This window comes from Anabrus simplex, chromosome 1 (assembly GCF_040414725.1).
Source record: "Anabrus simplex isolate iqAnaSimp1 chromosome 1, ASM4041472v1, whole genome shotgun sequence".
Lineage (NCBI taxonomy): Eukaryota > Metazoa > Arthropoda > Insecta > Orthoptera > Tettigoniidae > Anabrus > Anabrus simplex.
The window spans coordinates 323,453,317-323,471,806 of record NC_090265.1 but is presented as its reverse complement, the minus strand read 5'-3'; the positions used below and the strand labels follow the sequence as shown (position 1 = coordinate 323,471,806).

Genomic DNA, 18,490 nt, shown 5'->3' with positions numbered 1-18,490 from the left:
AGCCTCGTTTTGAAAAAAATGAAGAACTAAAATTCCTTCCATCGAAAGGGTAATATAGGTAAAATCAAACATTTCGTATCACTCCGCCAAGTCCACGTGTTCTTTACGCAAATATGAACATGATAATTTATGGATATAGTTGCTTTGCCTGAGGTGATAAAAATACATTATCACTGCTATAAAATGCCATGAAAATTAGCAAGTAAGCCTACTTACGTGACAGGTATTTCATTAATCTGAATTTGCAATAGGCTCGATTCCCTGAAGATTGGAAGATTCGTTGTCTCTTGCATCACTAGAATCCTCTCCTAAATTACAAATTCGTCATGTTCCACGTCTAGAACATTTCTCACACGCGGTCTGTTTTTACTCGGATAGTAACACAACTGGCGATGGATAATTCTTTTCGTGCAAAAAAATACTTGAAACAGACACATCGTTGAAGTCAGATAGTTTTTCTATTAAAACCACGTTTTTACGTGATTTCGAATAACCGCCAACTCATAATTCAGAAATGCCAACTCATGCCGTGTCGCAAAATATTATGATACCCATTACTGCATGCAATTAACATTGATTCACAGTTTAAACCTTTCAAATGCCATGGAAAAAATTCTATTTCCGAAAGGTACCGAACAAGGCGCATTTACATTATTCAAATAATGCACTTGGATAACTCACTGCCAAACACCTCACGCAATGAAAAAAAGGCATGATTCGAAGAAGAGGACAAATTATACTGGCTCCCGTGTGTAAGTTTTGTATTTTTCGGCTTACTGTACTGTTTGCATTTTAGATGCCTTGTACTTGCATGGAAAGTGCCAGACGCTCTTAAAACATCGTGGCTTATCGAACTTTCCTATGATGAAGGGAGGAAGTCTTTCGCTTCCGTCTGCAATGTAATACGGCACAGGGACCTCATATCCTTTAACACCATAAGCCTGTCTGGGCTCGGCAGTAAGAAAGACAAATAAAAAAATTAATGCTGTTTCATCGGCATTGACAGTAAGGTTCGGTACGTACGAATTGATTATGATTATAATTACGAGCCAGTTTTCGCGAATTCTGCTTCTCCGCACACTGCCTGCTACATGATATTGTATTTTTCCTTAAAACACTGACTACAAAAGAATATACGATTTCACTCAAACTTAGCAACTATCAAACCTACTATAGACACACCGAAATGAAAGTGCGGAAAACTTCCTCCGTGCGTTCCGGATGACTCGTTCTATCATGACGCAAAGGAATTTTGAATTTAAATTACTCTGTAAAATACTATTTTTTAAACGTAAAGGCAGTTCATAATTAAAAGTATGAATACTGTAGTTTTCTGTTTAAATATGACATATGGGGACAGTTTTATTCCATATGCGCTTACAGAAAGCATAACTGTACACCCAACATAAAAACTAGGTGAGCCAGGAGCGTGTTGCCAATCTAGACGCAAATAAAACCCGCACCCCACTTTCGTGCCTCAATTTGTTAAAAAAAATGCGGGGATTATTCTCGTAAATACGGTAAATCGACTTATAGCGGAGTACCGAAGAATCGGAGCGATCAAGGGGCCAGAATATCTCGCATCTTAGGTGGAAAAACTTTTATGCAGGAATTCCTTAACAGAGTTTTACTGTATGCATGTTCTTTTTATTGGAAAATTGGTATTGATTAGCTTTTCGTCAGTTAATTGTTGCTGTACTGTGTTGCAGATCACACTGGAGTTGACTGATAAGGAGAAGAAATATGCTAAGATGATCCAGCAACGTACTGCTGCTATTAAGAAAGTTAAGGCTGCTAAAACCAAGAAGCCTAGGGCAAAGAGAGCAGATAAAACCGCTGCTAAGAAAGCCGCCTCCTTTATACCAAAAGCACCTGAGAAGAAGAAGCCTACAGGCAAGGATGCCAAACCTGGTAAAGCTGCAGCAACACCACCGAAGAAGCCTGCAGATCCAAAAGCTGGCAAAAAGTGATGTAATTAAAAATGCTTTGATTCGCAAATAAAGTAAGAGTTTATAAGGACATGACTTCTTGTATCATTGCTCTGTTTTTTTTTTTTCATCTCCCCGTACCAAATTTCGCTTTTTTATACATATTTATTCCTAAAGTACAAGATACAGCTACACGGAGCACATTTTGCATGTATTGTCAACAGACGAATTATCAAATGTAAAATTTCATAAGATATAAAACAGATATTACAGTAAAACCTCATTAACACAAGCCCTCTGTTAACATGAACAGAATTTGGGTCCTAGCAGAGAATGTGCTATTTCTTAGGAGAGGTATCCTCCAATAACACAAATTTTGGTTACCATGAACTAAGAACTCTTTCTTAGTCCCATGCCTCATTGTAACTTAAATGCAAACCAACACTATTCATTGTGTTTTTTTAAAGTTGTTCATCTTTTCATGAATGCAAAATATGCTTATACAGTATATAGTTGAAAGAAAACTATTGTCAAACTATCGATTATTTTGGAGTTAAGCTACCAGTAATTGGTTTAGCATTGACATTCCTTGTTGCAGAGTTCGCCAACAGTCGTGACCATTACAGAGTCTACAATCAGCTTGTATACCTAGCCTACCAACTGACTTCAATAATGTGTACGTGGTACAGAAGGAAACAGTGGAGTATTCAAATTAAACAGCTGTTTATTGTTTCAATTAGTAAGTGATCCATGTAACCACATCAGGTCATAAAACTTGTCAGGAGTAACATTTTGGGCCATACCTGGAAGGAAACTGACAGCTATAGATCTGCAGACGAAACAGGATTCTAGAGAAAGATGGGTACAATGAAGAAAACTACAGTTGCTGAACAGTTTGGAAAAGGTAAGTCTACCGTGATAAAGCATGGTGAAGAAATCATTAACGCGGCTGCATCAAATTCCAGAAACAAATTTAAGCGACTTCATAGTGCAATGTATGAAGATATAGAAATGCTACATTAGAATGGTTTAAATTCATGTTTTTCCAATGCACCTTTAAGTGGGCCTCAAATTCAGTCAAAAGCAAATAACATTGCTGGGGATTTAGGGGTAGAAGACTTCAATTGTTCCTGGCGTTGGTGATTTGTGGTGAAGCAAATAAAGTTGAAGAGGCAAACAGCCGGTTAGATGAATTTGACCGTATGTGAGAAAAGTAGACTTCTCAAGTTAGGTTCAATATAAATGAAACGGGACTTTTCTACACTATCTTTCCCAGTTGCACCCTTTGTAAAAGAACAAGTGTCGGGTGGAGCTTGCAGTAAATGTTTAACGGTTGTACTCGTGTGTAATGCTAACTGCAGTGAAAAACTCTGTCCATGGGTGATTGGTAAATCTAAGAAACCACATTGTTTTAAGAACATAAACAAGGATATGCTACATTGTATCTACTCTTATAACAGTTTGGATCAACAGCTCATTTTGCAAGTGGCTTCTTTGTTTTCAATAGTTTTATGATAGCTCAGAATAGAAATGTCCTACTGACATTGTACGGATATATGTGACCGGAACTTAAACCAACATTTTTTTCCTGCCAAATGCAACAAGTCTCCTTCAGCCCTTGGTGGTAGTGGTGGTGGTTATTAAGAGGAAGTATAACTGGGCAAACATTCAACACTAATCAGAGAAAAATTGGAAAGGATGCAATACTTCAAAGAAAAAAGATATCGGCTAAAGAGAGATGAGGGCCATGAAATGTGTGAAAATGAAAGGCTCCCTAGGCCTTGCAAGCTAATATGGTTGGGGTTGGAAAAGAATAAGAGTTGACCAGGGAAGGTTGGATAGGATAGATGAAAGTCAGGAGTGTAGCACAAGGAGAAGTAATGCCAAGACTCTGCTAAGGGCCCTGTGGTTGCCAACACACTCCAAAGTTGAGAGTCCCTAGGGCCCCTTTTAGTCTTAAGGCAGGCAGGGGATACCGTGGGTTTTATTGTACCGCCCCCACCCACAAGGACTTAAGTCCTTGGACCAATGCATTATCGCTTTCATGAAGAGAGGTTATTGCAACTGAATTGTAAGAGCTGCAATTCATGTGCGAGCAAATAATGTGGTAGCACCAAGTTTGAATGTGCTGGATGCAATAAAAGTTGTAGCTGCTGCCTGGAAATCACATGCACAGAACTGCTTTAACAGGGCCTGAAGATGTAGTGATACTACTCGTACAAGAATTAGAGGGCGACATGGATACCACTTCACCTAACGAATGTGGACTTTTCCAAGACACTGGTGTAAGTTTTGAGGAATTCATTAGTGCAGATGACATTGCTGTATGTGGTCCAGTAGACGTTGATGTACAAGCAGGTGCATCTGAGGAAGACAATGGGGAGGACGATATTCTGCCCAGCCACGAAGAAATGTTAAATGAAGTGAATATATAATTTTGGTGCAACATCCAAAGTGACCAGGGGGTTTATGGTTGCTGTGTATACAGTTGGCCGTAATGAATAAGGCACTTCTGTACTCGTGAAAGAGCGAAACATACTGGAATTTTTCTCACGAACATGACGCGAGTACCTTGGAAATTGCTTTTATTAAAGGCTCATTATTTAATTTCTTATTTATTTTTGCATTTTATTCGGCTGATGACCCAGATTGGGGTCGAAACCGGTACCGCTTCCGCTTATAATTAAGTAGGAATATAATGACACCACATTTCTTATTTACTTGTATTGAATATGTTGAACTACGTTATTTGTTATTTCAATTTAACTTTTGTTTTATACGAAGTGTTGAAAACTCTTCAAAACAATGTTCTTGGATTTGAACGTGTTTAAAATGGTATGTTTGAAACATATATTTTAATTTTGTTTTATTTAATGCAAACATTTTACAATATAAAAGTTATGTTTTCCTTCCATTCATCCATCGTAAAGTTTATGATTTAACAGTGGTTCTCTTGACCTCATGGAATCCTTAAGTTTTACAAACAAGATTTACATTAAAATCAGTTAAGAATTTTAGTAGGATGTATAATACACTGTTTAAACGTTGGGATCTACAAATTAATATGCTACTTTAAAAATATGCTAGGTTGTATACCCATGCTTCACTGTAGAATTCTAGGTAAAATACTATTAGAGTAAGATTTTATTAGATGGCATTGCTCATAGCATTAAGAGAGAAATAACTCTGGGAGGTCATTATGTCGTTTCTTGTGTAAATTACGGGCTGGGAAGTTTTCATTATAATGGCAGGCCCCATTTGGTACCGCCATGTCAGTCTAGTATAGGAGTTCAGATTTTAATGTCAGGCCTCCTTGTCTACTGCTAGTCACAGTTGAATTGCGTAGAATCACACCATTCCCTTTGTTACTTCAGACACAACATTAGAGAAATGCAGTTGGAGAGATTGCAATAGTACAAAGCGATAAATTATAAGACAGCAAAGTCTAGTACGTAGAGGGGCAGTGTAGTGGAAAAGTATTCAGATCTAATAAATCGTCAATTGGAGCAAACAAGAAACTGTTCGAAGTTGGGCTCCTTCTGTTCTGTATAATATACACCCAACTAAGCCAACCTCACTACTGGCATAGGAAAGAATGAGATAAGACTTAAACATGTGTTCATAAAAAACCAAAGGTTCTAATGGAAGATAAATAAATTTCATAAGGAGAAAAATTCATTGGCCATAAATTCTCTTCGAGCATACTCACAAATGATTGTATGTGAAGGTTATCGTATCGCCTTTCCAGCGACCTTCTTGGGATCATACAATTTACGTACTTCAGTATCAGTGATGGGTTAGTCTGCACTTGTTACTTTGTCAGGAGAAAATTATTGGCAGGACATTCCGTCTACCTCGGAAATGACAAATTCCGATATTATTCGAAAATAATATAAAACACACCACAGAGAAGGTACAGATCCCGGAGAAAGATCAGAGGACCCCCATTAACAACTCACAGGCAAAGAAGGAAAAGCAGGGCAAAATTGCATCACATGTGGATGGGCTTAAATGAAAGGGAAAAAAGGTAAGGATTTGCTCAGAAATATCAAATGGCTACCTCCAAAAGACCCTAAAAGTAAAAGGATAAGGTTACTGCTAGGCTGCACTTAGGGAAGACACAAATGGGACGTAAGGGTGGATCTATAAATAAAACCCACAAACCTACCATGCTGGCATAGCAGGAAGAGAGGTGATACTCCCAGGTGGCGGATAGGGGTGTCCTAACCGGCTTGTCAGCGGACTTTAGCGAAATAAAATACAGTACCTCTCGCAGACCAAACACACAACCTCCTGTGGGTGGGGGATGCAGGTGAAGAATTCAACTACTATCCTCTGCCCGTCGTAAGGGGCGACCAAGGGATGATCAAATTAGAACCATGAAACTTGTGATCAGCACCACCACGCGGGGAACACCATGGTCGCTTTTACTTGCGCATATTACCACTGTGTTGGGTACCATATAGGTTTGTGATTAGTAGCACTATATGAGCGACACCATGGGATGAGGGAACCCTTGGTTCTGGCTTGCCTAGGTTTGCGTTGCCTGTAAATGGCGCCGCAATGAGTGGAACAGCGTAGGTCTGTTATACATGTGTGAATTTCATTACCTGTGAGTAGTACCATAATGTGTGGAATACTGCGAGTCTACGCTACTCTTGATTAGTACTGCAACATGACAAATACCATGGTTCTACTTTCCTAGCAATAAGTACCATTGTGAGGGGCTGCTGACTTGGATTTTGGACACCTTTCGACTGCAAGTATCATCGATTCGGTATTGTGCTATAGAACCAGTCCCTTGGTCAGTAATACTATTGTTCTATGCCAGCTTGTGTGCACTGTGGGTTGGTTCCACTGATCGTTTTAAATTCATATCCATCCATTCATTCTTCGTCGTCACGTTTTGAATTGTGGTCATTGGATGTTTTTGGGCTTTTAATTTGTCATTTCATCTCATTTTATACCATTAGGGGCCGATGACCTAGATGTTAGGCCTCTTTAAACAACAAGCATCATCAGTAAATAAAACATTAATCCAGAGTAAGAAAGAAACTGAAGGTGAAATAAATCTTTCTCCTTCATTGTGTACCAAAATACGATCTATTCCACACAACCGCGTGACATATAAAAGTTAGGTATTTTACAGATTCAAAATGTCATGTAGAAATGCACCAAAATGCAAGTTGCTCAATATAATAATACTGTAGATTAACTCAAATTTCCAGACTAGATATGCACAAAACCATGACCTACATATCTGCCAAAATGTCTCAAGCAAAACAGCTTCGATGTTAAATACCATGCAGGCATTTACAAAGCAGACTTGGTGACCTGAAGATGGGCCAAGCATAAGAAATCGATGAAATCTCTGGCAATAGATCCATAATACAAGGCACGTAAGAAACTGTGATGTCAGTCACACTAACCCTGTTGGAATATACCATATCTTGCCACAACATTAAAGTGTGCACATAAATAAGGTGAGAAGAATGGACATAATGTGGAAAGACATATTAAGGAAAAACCCAAGCAAAGGGTGAAATAATATGTTCAGTGGCGTATGCTGGGATTAAGACGTGGGGTACCACTAGGCTTAGGTTACCTCTTTTCGATGGTTGCTTTAGTGAATGTCAAGCCTTCAGCATTTTGAGCTGCAGCCAGTAGTCAATGGAGAAGCCTGTTGCGTTGTGAAGGTTGCTTTACAGGCTACTGCCCTGGGCTCTGCTACTGCGTTACTGCCTAAGGTTTAGCAAATGAAAGTCCGGCTTTGTGGCTAAATGGATAGAACGTTTGCCTTTGGTTCGATGGCCCCGGTTCAGTTTTCAGAATCAACCCCCTCATACTGTTAATTCCCCTCGCTTGGGGACTGGGTGTTTGACTTCTTCACCATTCATTTTACCCCATTAGGTCAACACCAAGCCTATATAGAGGCCATGCCCCACTATTATTATTATTATTTTACAGCGGTCGTACCCATCTTTCACTGGTTAATTAGCTTCCTCAGGAGATCAGCGGTGGTGTCCGACTCATGATCACGGGTTCGATTCCAACCAACAAAAGAAAACACTAAACCTGAAAGATGACATTTCACTTTAGCAGATCTACCAATAAAAGTAAAAACTATATTGCTCTTCTAACAGCAGCCCTTCAGTCTCTTCCTACAAGGATGTAGAAGTAAACGGGAGTGAGGAATTCTCACACTCTCTTATCTATATCATTAAGTCAGAAATATGATGTGAGGAAGTATACACGCAGTGATCTCAATATAAAAACAGGATACACAACAGCTCTGCTTTGGAATGGCCAAAATCGTGACGTTTGTTTTTGTTACGTTGGCAACTATACGTACTGAATGTGAATTTGTTATTCATGATGCCTATTTGAAAAATATATTTCTAGATGAGTTTTTGTCCTTTTTGAATGATAAAATGGTGAAATATTGCGCGGCGTATGGTTGTAAAGAGCTCCAGAAGAACGGATGTGATGTTCAGTTTCACTGGTAAGTCATTTTAGTACGTAACAAAGGAGGAAACTGGTTGATGTCGGACATAATCTCAAGCGGTACATGGCCAAGACGAGGGTATTTAATTTTATGATTTACTTGCTTATAAAGGTTTCCAGTTTCTCGGTCTGATATTCTGAAGAAGTGGGTTCAAGCAATACGCAGAGAGTATTGGTTACCCATAGCATAAAGTATTTTAAAAAATACATTGTGCAGCACACATTTTACACCTGATAGTTATCAATCAAGATCTGGCGCACGTGTAAAATTACTGAAAGAAGATGCTGTACCATCAACAATTTTCCAGGCCATCTTCTAAGAAAGATTGTTACAAGACGACAGCTGTTTCGCAATGAACAAGTCCTTAATGTGGTTAGTACGAGACCTATATATTTTGTATAGAAAAATATATTTTGCAAACGTAGTATTCTTATGCATCTAAATGTTTGATGTTTTTAATTGCAGAAATAAGAGAAAGTGGCAGGTCTTTCTGTACAAGATCAAGAGTTTTCTGATAATATGCAGACTTAAACAGATACGGTAGTCTCCCACAATTCCTGTGAAAACTGAATTGTAAAAGATCAAAAGGCTTCAGATGTTTGTTTATCGCAGAGATAAGAAGTAACATGGCGGAATTAATTTCAGATACGAAGAAGGGACATCTAAGTACCCTACTGACTTAGAAAGCATTTTGAAATTTCATCAGTGGCTTTCCGTTGCACTTCATAATGAACCAGTTTCAGAATTCTGAAGTAGGTAAACCAGCAAGAATGTAGAGTGATATCATGAAAAAATTTGGTTTAACATTGCACTTTCATTCCCCAAAAGCATACAAATATGCGAGAACACTGTTTCCATTGCTGCACCCTAACTGCATTAGGTCATGGATTTCATCAGTGAATTGTGAACCAGGATTTGTTTGTGATGTGTTTGAATTTTTGAAAGAAAACTGTGATAAGTTATCACATTTTAAAAGATGTGATAGTCATAAAGTTGACAGAGGTTATGTTAATTTTGGTCAAATGGTTTCAACAGAGGTAGATGAATTGGCTGGGAAGCTGTAGTTTTTCAAATTGTGTCACACTGGAAAAAGTTTTAAGTGACCAGTGGCCTATTTTTTTTAATTTTTTTTTTTTTTTGTAAATAACGTTCCTGCTGATCTACTGACACAATTAATAACTTGTCATATTAAATTGTATGAAGTTGGTGTTGTGGTACGTATTGTTACATGTGATGGGCCTTTTGTTAATGTTCAAGCTCTGAGAAACTTGGGATGCTGTTATGAAAGTGTGTGTGTTGTATCTCATTTTAAACACCCATCAACTGATTGTAATGTTTATACAATACTGGACCCTTGTCATACACTGAAATTAGCAAGAAATACTCTAGCAGATAAGAAAATAATTAAAACTGTGGATGGAGATACGAAATGGGACTATATTGAACTTCATTCACTACAGGGGAGTGACTGCTTTAAGTTTGCCAATTCGTTATCAAGCAGCCCAGACCTTGAGTTCAAGTGTTACAGATGCACTTGAATTCCTTGAGGGGCATAAACATCCTAATTTTCAAGGTTCAGCTGCAACAGTTTCTTTCATAAGGAAAATAGGTTGTTTGACAGCCTTAATTCTCGATATGTCTTCGGCCAAGGATTCAAACAACGTAGGATGGTGACTTCTATCAAAATTATTTTGATGAAATGGAAAGTTTCTTGAAGTATGTGACTATTGATGATGTTTGTATTTTGTTACACCCCCGTAAAACAGTTGCATTGGGTTTCCTGTTGTGTATGAAAAGTATAGGCATGCTGGTACCAGAACTTCTTTTCAGAGAGAGTGACCCATTCAACTATTTTTTGACATACAAGGTATCACAAGATCATACTGAATTTTTTTTTTTTTTCTTCTGTATATGAGCTAGAGGTGGTTGGAATAATAATCCAAACACACTACAGTTTCAGCAGTAGCATCTGCAGAGTCCAAGTTGTGGGCTACTACTAGACATAGGTAACCCCATTTTGATAATTGGTTTAGTGAATTTCATGCCTTTTAAGAGTTTTGAGCTGCAGCCAATAGCCAACTGAGTAGCCTACTGTGTTGTCTAGGCTGCTTCACAAGCTACTGCCCTGGCCTCTGCTACTGTCAATACTCAACACCTGATCAGTGGAGATGGTAGCCTAAGGTTTAGCAAATGAAAGTCCGGCTTTGTGGCTAAATGGATAGAACGTTTGCCTTTGGTCCATTGGCCCCGGATCAGTTCTCAGGATCAAACCCCTCGTACCGTTAATTCTCCTGGCTTGGGGACTGGGTATTTATAACGTCTTCGCCATTAATATCATCCTCATTAGGTCTCCTCCAATCCTATACAGATGCCATGCACCATTATTATTATTATTATTATTATTATTATTATTATTATTATTATTATTAAATACAAATGTTGAATCTTACAGCATTACCAGAGATTGTACACATCATTCACTGGTTTATTAGCTTCCTCGGGAGATCAGTGGTGGTGTCCAACCCATGAACACAGGTTCAATTCTAACCAACAAAAGAGAACACTAAACCTAAAAGATTGCATTTCTTTTTAGGAAAGCATGGCTGTTAGTAAGCAGTGACAATCTGATGGACCGAAGCTTAGCACAGCTATCCCCCCTTGGTCCCTGCACCTGTCTGGCATATAATCAGCAAGGCGCGCGAGGTGGGTCGAGGGGAGAGGGACACAGAGCCTGGATTGCAATATCTGCCTCTGATGCCTTGCTCTCAGAAATACGTGCAACTATTTTTTTTTTTATTTTTTTTTTTCAATTGCTTTGAAGTTTTGACAATGGAACAATGTGTCGGATGTTTAGATTATAAGGTGCTTTAGATTTCCATCGTTCTCATTCGAGGTGTGGGCTTCACCGATAGCCTTGGTAGCCCTCAGTATACGCCACTGAGTTTGTCAACTCTCAAATCACTGTTGAGCTGTTTCAAATGCCAATGTGATTAATTTAGAATCAAACTGTGAATTCTCTGTTGCGCAGTTCATGTCTCGTAAGGTGCAATCAGAATCAAATAATAACTATTTGGATTCAGAATGTTAAGTTTATTGTAATGCACTGGATGCAGCTGAACTGAGTGATTATGTAAACAACATTGTTTATTATATAGCTGGCTTTGTTGTTAAAAAATTGTTGAAGACCATACAGTGCTGTGAATGTGCTGCAATGTTGACAGTGTCTTAACGAGACCACAGTTCATACTTATTTCAAAACTCCTACATCAGATCCAACTGCTTTCACACAGCAAGTTTCCATAGGTGGTCTTAAATGTGCTTCAGAAGCAGTGTTTAAAATGGTACAGTATTCAGAGAAGTTGTTCTCTCTTATGAGGTTTTCAGGTTGGAGCAAGTCACATATGCATGCTCACTTTGTTTATTCTGTGTGTCACTATTTTACTCTTCATCACCCAAATATTGTTCAAATTAACCACACAATCAATTCTGCTATTGATGTTGAAGATTTACATGAGACCAAGGTATTGAAAGACATTGTCCCTCCATATATTTCAGTTAGATTAAGAGCAGTAACAAACAGTGCTACAAATGCTACTGTACGACAAAAACTGAGAAAGGTCAGTGTGTAGTTTACAGCTGAATAATTTATGCAGCTCCTGTAATATGAAGTTTTTCTTCCTGAAATTCTAAATATTTGTCAAATATTTCAGTTTTGCTATAGTAATGTTCAGTAGGTGAAATGTGAACTTGTATTCATTTTCCCTTGTCCAGCTCCTGCCAGGTCGGGATGTTGATGGTACTTCTCCGCCGTTGCTTCTCCTTCCACTACTTCTCTTCAGTAATTGTATTCCATTCCAGTCTACTTTTTCATATATTGTTCTTGACAGAGTATATCCATCTCTCTCTTGCCCCTATCTTAGCTGCCAACACTTGTTTCGGTAACCTTCTCTCTTCCTCCAGCCGCGCTGAGTGGCTCAGACGGTTGAGGCGCTGGCCTTCTGGCCCCAACTTGGCTGGTTCGATCCTGGCTCAATTCGGTGGTATTTAAAGTGCTCAGATAAGTCAGCCTCATGTTGGTAGATTTACTGGTACATAAAGAACTCCTGTGGGATGAAATTCCAGCATCTTTGCATCTCTGTAAACTGTAAAATTAGTTAGTGGGATGTAAAGCCAATAACATTATTATTTCTTCCCTCCTCCATCCTCATAACATGTTTCAATTTATTCTTCTCCATCCTCTGTTTTTCTACCTAATTCCTTTCTGGCCTCAACATTTCTTACTCCGTCTCTCCTTTGTCTTCCCTAACGTACTCCTCAGGAACTTCATCTCACCAGCCTGAATTCATCTCTTACAGTCAATGCCCAAGTCTCTGATCTATACATTAATATAGGGGTTAATACATCTTGTACATTATCTCTTTACATTTTATAGGAATGTTCCCCACCAAGCTCCTTACATTCTGGTAGAACATATTTCCCACTTGTACCCTTCTGCTGATCTTCTTATCCAACCTTGCATCTTGCATTCTTGTCACCTTTCAAATATTTGAAGCATTCAACAAACTCAAGATTTTGTCCTCTGATACTGATTCCTTTCCTTCTCTTTCTCCTCTTGTCATCACCACTGTTTTGCTCTTGTATTATGCAGTTTTCATTTTTATTTAACTTCTCCTGTGCTTTCAATATAAGTGGTCCATTATTAGAAATTATAAATTCTCCAGCTAACTCATTCTTGGTTGCCAACATTTGTGCCCAGTATGCCAGTTTGGGCTTATTAGTTGGTAACTAGCACACCTACCAAGACACATGGCTAGTGCATGTAGTGGAGGCCACTGGGTGGGCTTTTTTGAGCCACTGGCAGTGCCAATGGATTATGAGAGAAATGATGCCTGGTAGGCCATCAGATGATGTCAATTAAGAATGAATCAGCTAGAATATTTTCCTACATTGGACCATTTTTATTGGAATTATGAATTTACTCATTCAAGACAATTCCAGTTTCCCGACAAGAACCAATGTTCTTACTGGTGAGAGCTAGTGTTTAGAGGGCTCTATGTCGGCTGTTATGGTCTAGAACAAATTTTCCTTTCATTGATCTCTCTCAATTTTATCCTTGGCTTTGACAGTATGAAAGTGACTGAGGTATGTGTGATGTTGGTAATGCCATTCCTTATGCAGCCAGTCCCTGCTATGAATGGTGTGAAAATGTTACTCATATAGTTGGTTGGTTCATGCATTTCAGTTGTCTTGGCAGGCTCAATCCTCATTTCCGTAGTATACCTCTTCAGTGACTCCTACGACATCGATAACAGCTGATGGCGGAGCTGTTCGGCATCAGAGCACGCTTTGGGCTGAATACTCAACATACATACATGGTAATCGAAATCTGTATCATCTGATGGCCTAGCAGGCATCAATTTTTGTAAGAGAGGCCAAGACTCTCATAGTGTATTGGCACTTCCTGTAGCTCCAAGTAGCCTAAGCAATGCCCTCCATTACATGCACTAGCCATGCATCTTGGTAGGTGTGGTAGTTACCAATTGATGAACCCAAATTCGCACACTGAGGCGAAATGCTGGCAACCAAGTATGAGTTAGCTGAAAAATGTAACATTTGCAATAACTGACCACTTATATTTGAATTATGAATTTATCATTCAGGACAAATATTTCTGGTTTCCTATGAGAATTTAAATCTATATCAAATGATGGCCTAGCAGGTAGCAATTTTTGTAAAATAGACAAATTCTCTGTTAGTGCATTGGCACTACCAGTGGCTCAAAGTGGTGTTCGCAGTGGTCTCCACTACATATACTAGCCATGTGTCTTGGTAGGTGTGCTAGTTACCAACTAATGAGCCCAAATTAGCACAATGGGGCAAAATGCTGGCAACCAAGAATGAGTTAGCTGGAAAATTAAAAATTTCCAATAATGGACTATTTATATTGGAATTATGAATTTAATCGTTCAGGACAAATATTTCAGGTTCCCTACGGAAATCAAAATCTATATCATATGATGGCCTAGCAGGCATCAGTTTTTGTAATAGAGACAAAATTTCTCATGTGTATTGGCACTGCCGTTGGCTCAAAGTGGCCCACGCAGTGGCCTCCACTAAATGCACTAGCCATGTGTCTTGGTAGTGCACTAGTTACCAACTGATGAACCCAAATGAACACACTGGGACGAAACACTGGCAACCAAGAATGAGTTAACTGGGAAATTCATTATTTCCAATAATGGACCATTTATGTAGAAATTATGAATTTAGGCTACTCATCTGGGACAAATATTTCAAGTTCCCTATGGGAAGCAAAGATTGTATCATCTAATGGCCACCGAGCGAGTTGGCCGTGCGGTTAGAGGCGCGCGGCTGTGAGCTTGCATCCGGGAGATAGTGGGTTCGAAGCCCACTGTCGGCAGCCCTGAAGATGGTTTTCCGTGGTTTCCCCATTTTCACACCAGGCAAATGCTGGGGCTGTTCGTTAATTAAAGCCACGGCCGCTTCCTTCCAACTCTAGGCCTGTCCTATCCCATCGTCGCCATACGACCTATCTGTGTCGGTGTGACGTAAAGCCACTAGCAAAAAAAGAATCGTCTAATGGCCTAGCAGGCATCAGTTTTCGTAAAAGAGACCAATTCTCTCATAGTGCATTGGCACTGCCCGTGGTTCCAAGTAGTTTACGCAGTGGCCTCCACTACCCATCCCACCCTCTACCAGCCTCTTCCATCCATGGAACGTCGCCTGGTTTGCATTGTTCTCCGTCTCCCACCTCTCTATCGCACCAAAGACCACTATAACATATTCCCAAACTGAACACCCACGTCCCCCTCCTATTCCTCAAAGATTCCTCGATAAAGCCCTGATCCCCAACAACCTGGGCACATCCCCACTCTGGTCACTACCCTTTAAGACCCCTCGACATACCTTATCCCCGCTCCACTTTTACCACATCCTCATCCAACCCACAGGCCGGCCACCCCTTTAGAGACGACTGTGTTTGTGTACCCTACACACACTCTCCACACATCATTAGCTGCCTAGTCCATCTCATAGGTCACCATTACTTTTCGATATTCCAGTTTCTAAGACACTACATCGACCACCTCACCATTGACCATAAAATAGCACTCCCCTTTAGTTACACTTAGCAACCATTCGAACCTGCAATGTGTTCTCATATAGATCAATGTTTTCTCACCAATTCCTTTACTCAGATATTACGTTCATAGCATATAATTGATTTAATTTGCTATTATACGTTTCAACAATCTTCACGAATATTGAACATTACGTAGCATTACCTTCATTTAGTCGGCGAAAATAGGTAAGCTGCTATTGGTTATGTTGTCAAGAACTCAAAATTAGAACCCACAATGTGTTCCAGCTATAGAACTGATGTAGCCTATTGCTAAAATGTGGCAACCTGTACATGTGTATATAGTTCCAAATTGTATTGTATGTAGTTGGTATAGATCAATGTTTTGTATAAGTACCTTTTTCACATTCACTATTTTCTTAGCAGGTTGCGGACTTCATTCATTCCTTTCATAACTGATAACACTAATTTTGTATTTGTACAATTGTGTGGCAGAAAGCTTACTAGGCCTATTTATTTAAATACTCTCATTAATAATACTGCATAAAATAGTGAAGTTTTTTCTGTTAAAGAAATAAGCCTGTATTATCGTATTATTGTATTTTGATATGTGTAATCAAAGAAAATCTTCTCTTCACATCTAAATGGTAGAAGACAATAAAACTATTTCAATAAAAATAGAAATGAACAAACCAGAAGAGAGAAAAATAATAGAAAGACTACCGTACCGAACAATGTGTATACTTCAAGACTCCCTAGCTAAGACTCCAACACCATTCTCCCACTCCTATTATCTCTATTTACCCTCTTCCACATCTAACACATCACCTTAAAACCCCCACAACTCTCTTGGCCAGAGAGTAGGTGTTCCGTACTTAGGTGGCCTGTCTCCCCCTGTAGGGGAGGAATGAAAGCTTGAATAGATAGCCTCTACTACATGCATTAGCCATGCATCTTGGTAGGTGTGCTAATTACCAATTGATGAGCCCAAACTGGGGTGAAATGCTGGCAACCAAGAATGGAAAACTTATCATTTCCAATAACGAACCATTTACATTGGAATTATGAATTTACTCATTGAGGACATATATTTCAGGGAATCAAAACCTATACCTTCTCCTCTGCTGTCATAGCCAGATCCTACATATCCCCAACTATGCAGGTACGTCTATCTATGTTTTGCAATCCCTGACCCATACCGTAGGCCTATAGAAAATACTTTTCTCATATATTTCTTTCAGATATGACGTGCTTATATTGGACAAGGGCATTTAACCGTAGGGAGGTAGTATTTGTGAAATATTAAGGGCCACGAACATTGGGAGTGTAATGCAATGTGAAGCAACATTACATATTAACAGGGGCGTATTCTCCTTGAATGCAAGGCATTCACTGCATGCGTTATGATAACACAAAGAACTGTCTGATTTACGATTTTAGGTTGTTTCAGGTCAAATATTAACGATTTCATCTCTCAGAAGTTCAAAAGGTCCGCGCAACTGTACTAGTTCCATTGCTTGATTACGTGTGGTGCTGGTGTAGTCTCGCCGTCTACTCCACTCTCGGAAGAAAGAGACAGCAAATGGAGGAGTTAACGACGTAAGGCATTCAATCTTAAAATTGCATTCAGTGGCAGACGTAGTTCTGAAACCGTCCGAACGATGTCGCTGCAATTGAAACTTGGTCAGAATTTGTCACCCCATACCAAGGTCTGTCTAGGGAGGTCTGGTCACGCTACCACAATCCTTTGCGGTGGCGGCCATATTGGGTCTCAAATATCGTTGTTACGTGGGCGTGCCCGATGTAATGATGTGAGTTATTACTTGTATTTTGAAGGAAAACGGGATACTGCGCCGCACCAAATTGTCAAAATAAGACAACTAACTGAATTAGAGTGTTTCGTTTCCCGAGAGATAAGCAAAGGAGAGCTCAGTGGGTACAAAATTGTAGGCGTGATAAATGGCAACCTACAGATAATTGCTTCTTGTGCGAGGCTAGTAAAATTATACATTCGTGTTATTCCTGAATAATAGCATGTTTATATGAACGATGTTTTATATTTATAGGTCTTATGTATTTTCTTCTAGCACCATTTTGAAGAATCGCAATTTGAACTAAAGAGTGCGGAAGGACGGAAACTACTCAAGTGGAATTCCATCCCAACCATTTTCAACGTCCCTAATCCACCTAAGTCTTTGACATATAATAGGAAAACTCCCAAAGAAAGTGAATTGTCTTTCAAAACAAGCAAGAAAAGTAACAAGAAGTGTGTAATAGTAGTATTGATGTTTATGAAAATTTTCTTTTCATGTGTCCGGCTCCATGGCTAAATGGTTAGTGTGCTGGCTTTTGGTCACAGGGGTCCCAGGTTCGATTCCCGACAGGTTCAGGAATTTTAACCATAATTGGTCAATTTCGCTGGCACGGGGGCTGGGTATATGTGTCGTCTTCATCGTCATTTCATCCTCATCACGACGCGCAGGTCGCTTACGGAAGTCAGATCAAAAGACCTGCACCTGGCGAGCCGAACTTGTCCTCAGACGCTCCTGGCACTAAAAGCCACATGCCATTTCATTCCATTCCTTTGCATGTAGTCTATACTACAGACAGTATCATTCTAACCCTATATGCAACGTAGAAATGTTTCACAGATATTTGAAATGCTTGTTCCTGTTCATTTACCAATTATAATCGCAAACAATAGGCCTATCACTTCAAACTAACAATTTATATCCAACTGGCCATCATTACAACAATTTTATTGATAATAGCAGTCTTATACTGTACTGTAGTTATTATTTACATCTAAATTTCATTCATCTTAAATGCTCTATAGAGTACATTATATGGCTGGACAATTACTTAAAGATCACAACACCCGCACTAACCAACGACTGTAATTTAATGTACTGTAGCCTAACATAATATCCTAATGTAATCCCTAAAATAGCCTAACCT

General features: G+C 39.2%; 1 protein-coding gene across 1 annotated transcript in view; it reads left to right on the top strand.

Moving 5' to 3' along the window:
• The window catches only part of RpL4 (ribosomal protein L4), a 49,838-nt gene extending 47,819 nt beyond the window's left edge, over positions 1-2,019 (top strand). Inside the window, exon 8 of the mRNA XM_067134844.2 lies at positions 1,710-2,019. Within this exon, the coding sequence (XP_066990945.1) occupies positions 1,710-1,970 (261 nt within the window). The 3' untranslated portion in view covers positions 1,971-2,019. The remainder of the gene's footprint in view (positions 1-1,709) is intronic.
• Positions 2,020-18,490: the final 16,471 nt, after the last annotated feature.